The 1843-nt window shown below is 54.7% G+C and overlaps 1 protein-coding gene across 1 annotated transcript in view; it reads left to right on the top strand.

Moving 5' to 3' along the window:
- Rab33b (RAB33B, member RAS oncogene family) overlaps positions 1-1525 on the top strand; it is a 21431-nt gene extending 19906 nt beyond the window's left edge. Inside the window, exon 2 of the mRNA XM_004643628.2 lies at positions 581-1525. Within this exon, the coding sequence (XP_004643685.1) occupies positions 581-1021 (441 nt within the window). The 3' untranslated portion in view covers positions 1022-1525. The remainder of the gene's footprint in view (positions 1-580) is intronic.
- Positions 1526-1843: the final 318 nt, after the last annotated feature.

Here is a 1843-nt window from a genome sequence, read left to right as displayed (position 1 = left end):
TCTCTCTCTCTCTCTCTCTCTCTCTCTCTCTCTCTGTCTGTCTGTCTCTGTCTCTGTCTCTCTTTTTTTTTTTTGGTACTAGGGATGGAAGTTGGGACCTTGTGCTTGTGAGGCAGGTGCTTATGGCATTGAGCTATATCCCTGGCCCATATATATTTTTTAAATTATTATTATTAAATGTATTTGATACAGAGTCTCACTACACAGCTTGGACTCGTACTGATCCTCCTGTTCTCAGTCCCTTCAGCTCTGGTATTTCAGGCGTGTGCCACCTGCCAGGTCTCAGTGGCCGGCTCAGCGTGCCCAGGGGCGGGCCGGCAGGATATGTAGCCATATTTTATTTTTTTTTTTTTTTTTTTTTGGTGGAACAGCGTATTGCCTTGCGCTTGCCGGGCAAGCGCTTATTCTACTGAGCCATCTCCCTGCCCCCATATTTTCTCTTGAAAGGATTTTAAAAGCCCCTCTGGAGGTGCCGCCTCTTTCCCTGAGGAGCTGGGTGGTGCCCCGGGCAGCGTGCGCCCCTGGCCCGCGCCCCGCGCCCCTGGGCATCACTGCAGCGAGGTCTTGCTTGTCTCCCCAGATCCAGCTGTGGGACACGGCAGGCCAGGAGCGCTTCCGCAAGAGCATGGTGCAGCACTACTACCGCAACGTGCACGCCGTGGTCTTCGTGTACGACGTCACCAACGTGGCCAGCTTCCACAGCCTGCCGGCCTGGATCGAGGAGTGCAGGCAGCACCTGCTGGCCGGCGACATCCCGCGCATCCTCGTGGGGAACAAGTGTGACTTGCGTGGCGCCGTGCAGGTGCCCACGGACCTGGCGCAAAAGTTCGCGGACGCGCACAGCATGCCGCTGTTCGAGACGTCGGCCAAGAGCCCGCACGACAGCGACCACGTGGAGGCCATCTTCATGACCCTGGCGCACAAGCTCAAGAGCCACAAGCCGCTCGTGCTCAGCCAGCCCCCTGACGCCGGGCTGGCCCTGAAGCCCGAGGCCAAGCCCGCGCTGCCCTGCTGGTGCTGAGTCGAGAGTGAGCGGGGTCTGCCGAGCCGCGCTGCCCGCGCCCGCGTCGTGTCTCCTTCATCAGGGCTGTCACTGTGACCCCGGGGAAAGGTGCTTCTCACTGGGGCCAGAGAGGCGAGCAGGATGTGCCCTGGGCTGGAGGGAGGCAGGGACAGAGCCGGTGGAAAGGAGGGGGAGCTGGGGCTCCTCCGCTGCCCGGAGCCTCCTGGTCTCTTGCTCTTCCCTTGTCCCCAACTAATTTAGCAACTAAGTGTCAGATAAAATTAGCTTCCAGATATTTGGGTGTATCTCCGGGGGCTTCACTGATTCCTGTGAGTCTGTGTGCATTCCCCTGATGGCACTGTGTTATCAGCGTCTATGTGATGACAGCAAAATAATCCTTCTCAGTATGATGAATATGTTAGAGCCAGGGGTGCCCATAATCCCGGGACAAGGGAGGCTGAGGCAGGAGGATTGCCAAGAGTTCAGGCCAATCTGAACTACACAGTGAGACCCCGTCTCAAGCAGACAAAAACAAATTGAAAAATACTTTGTCAGCTGGGGAGATAGCTCAGTGGCTTAAGTGCCTACCTAGCAAATCCTGAGTTTGATCCCTGGTACGGGGCAAAAAAAAAAAAAAAAAAAAGGAAGAAAAAGAAAAACAGTCTGTCCCTCAGTAGTGAAAAGAACATTTCCACATTTTTGCCCTTTTATTTTGAATTTAAGACTTTGCACAAAGAAAATAACGCACTTCCACATGAAGCTATTTACACCAACGGAATGTAAGCCATGGACTTTAGCTGACGCGTGTGCATTCACCAAGTGGGTCTTCGCTGCCCGGGA

The sequence above is a fragment of the Octodon degus genome, unplaced genomic scaffold, assembly GCF_000260255.1.
Source record: "Octodon degus isolate 3935 unplaced genomic scaffold, OctDeg1.0 scaffold00180, whole genome shotgun sequence".
NCBI lineage: Eukaryota > Metazoa > Chordata > Mammalia > Rodentia > Octodontidae > Octodon > Octodon degus.
This window is presented reverse-complemented; position numbering and strand designations above follow the sequence as displayed.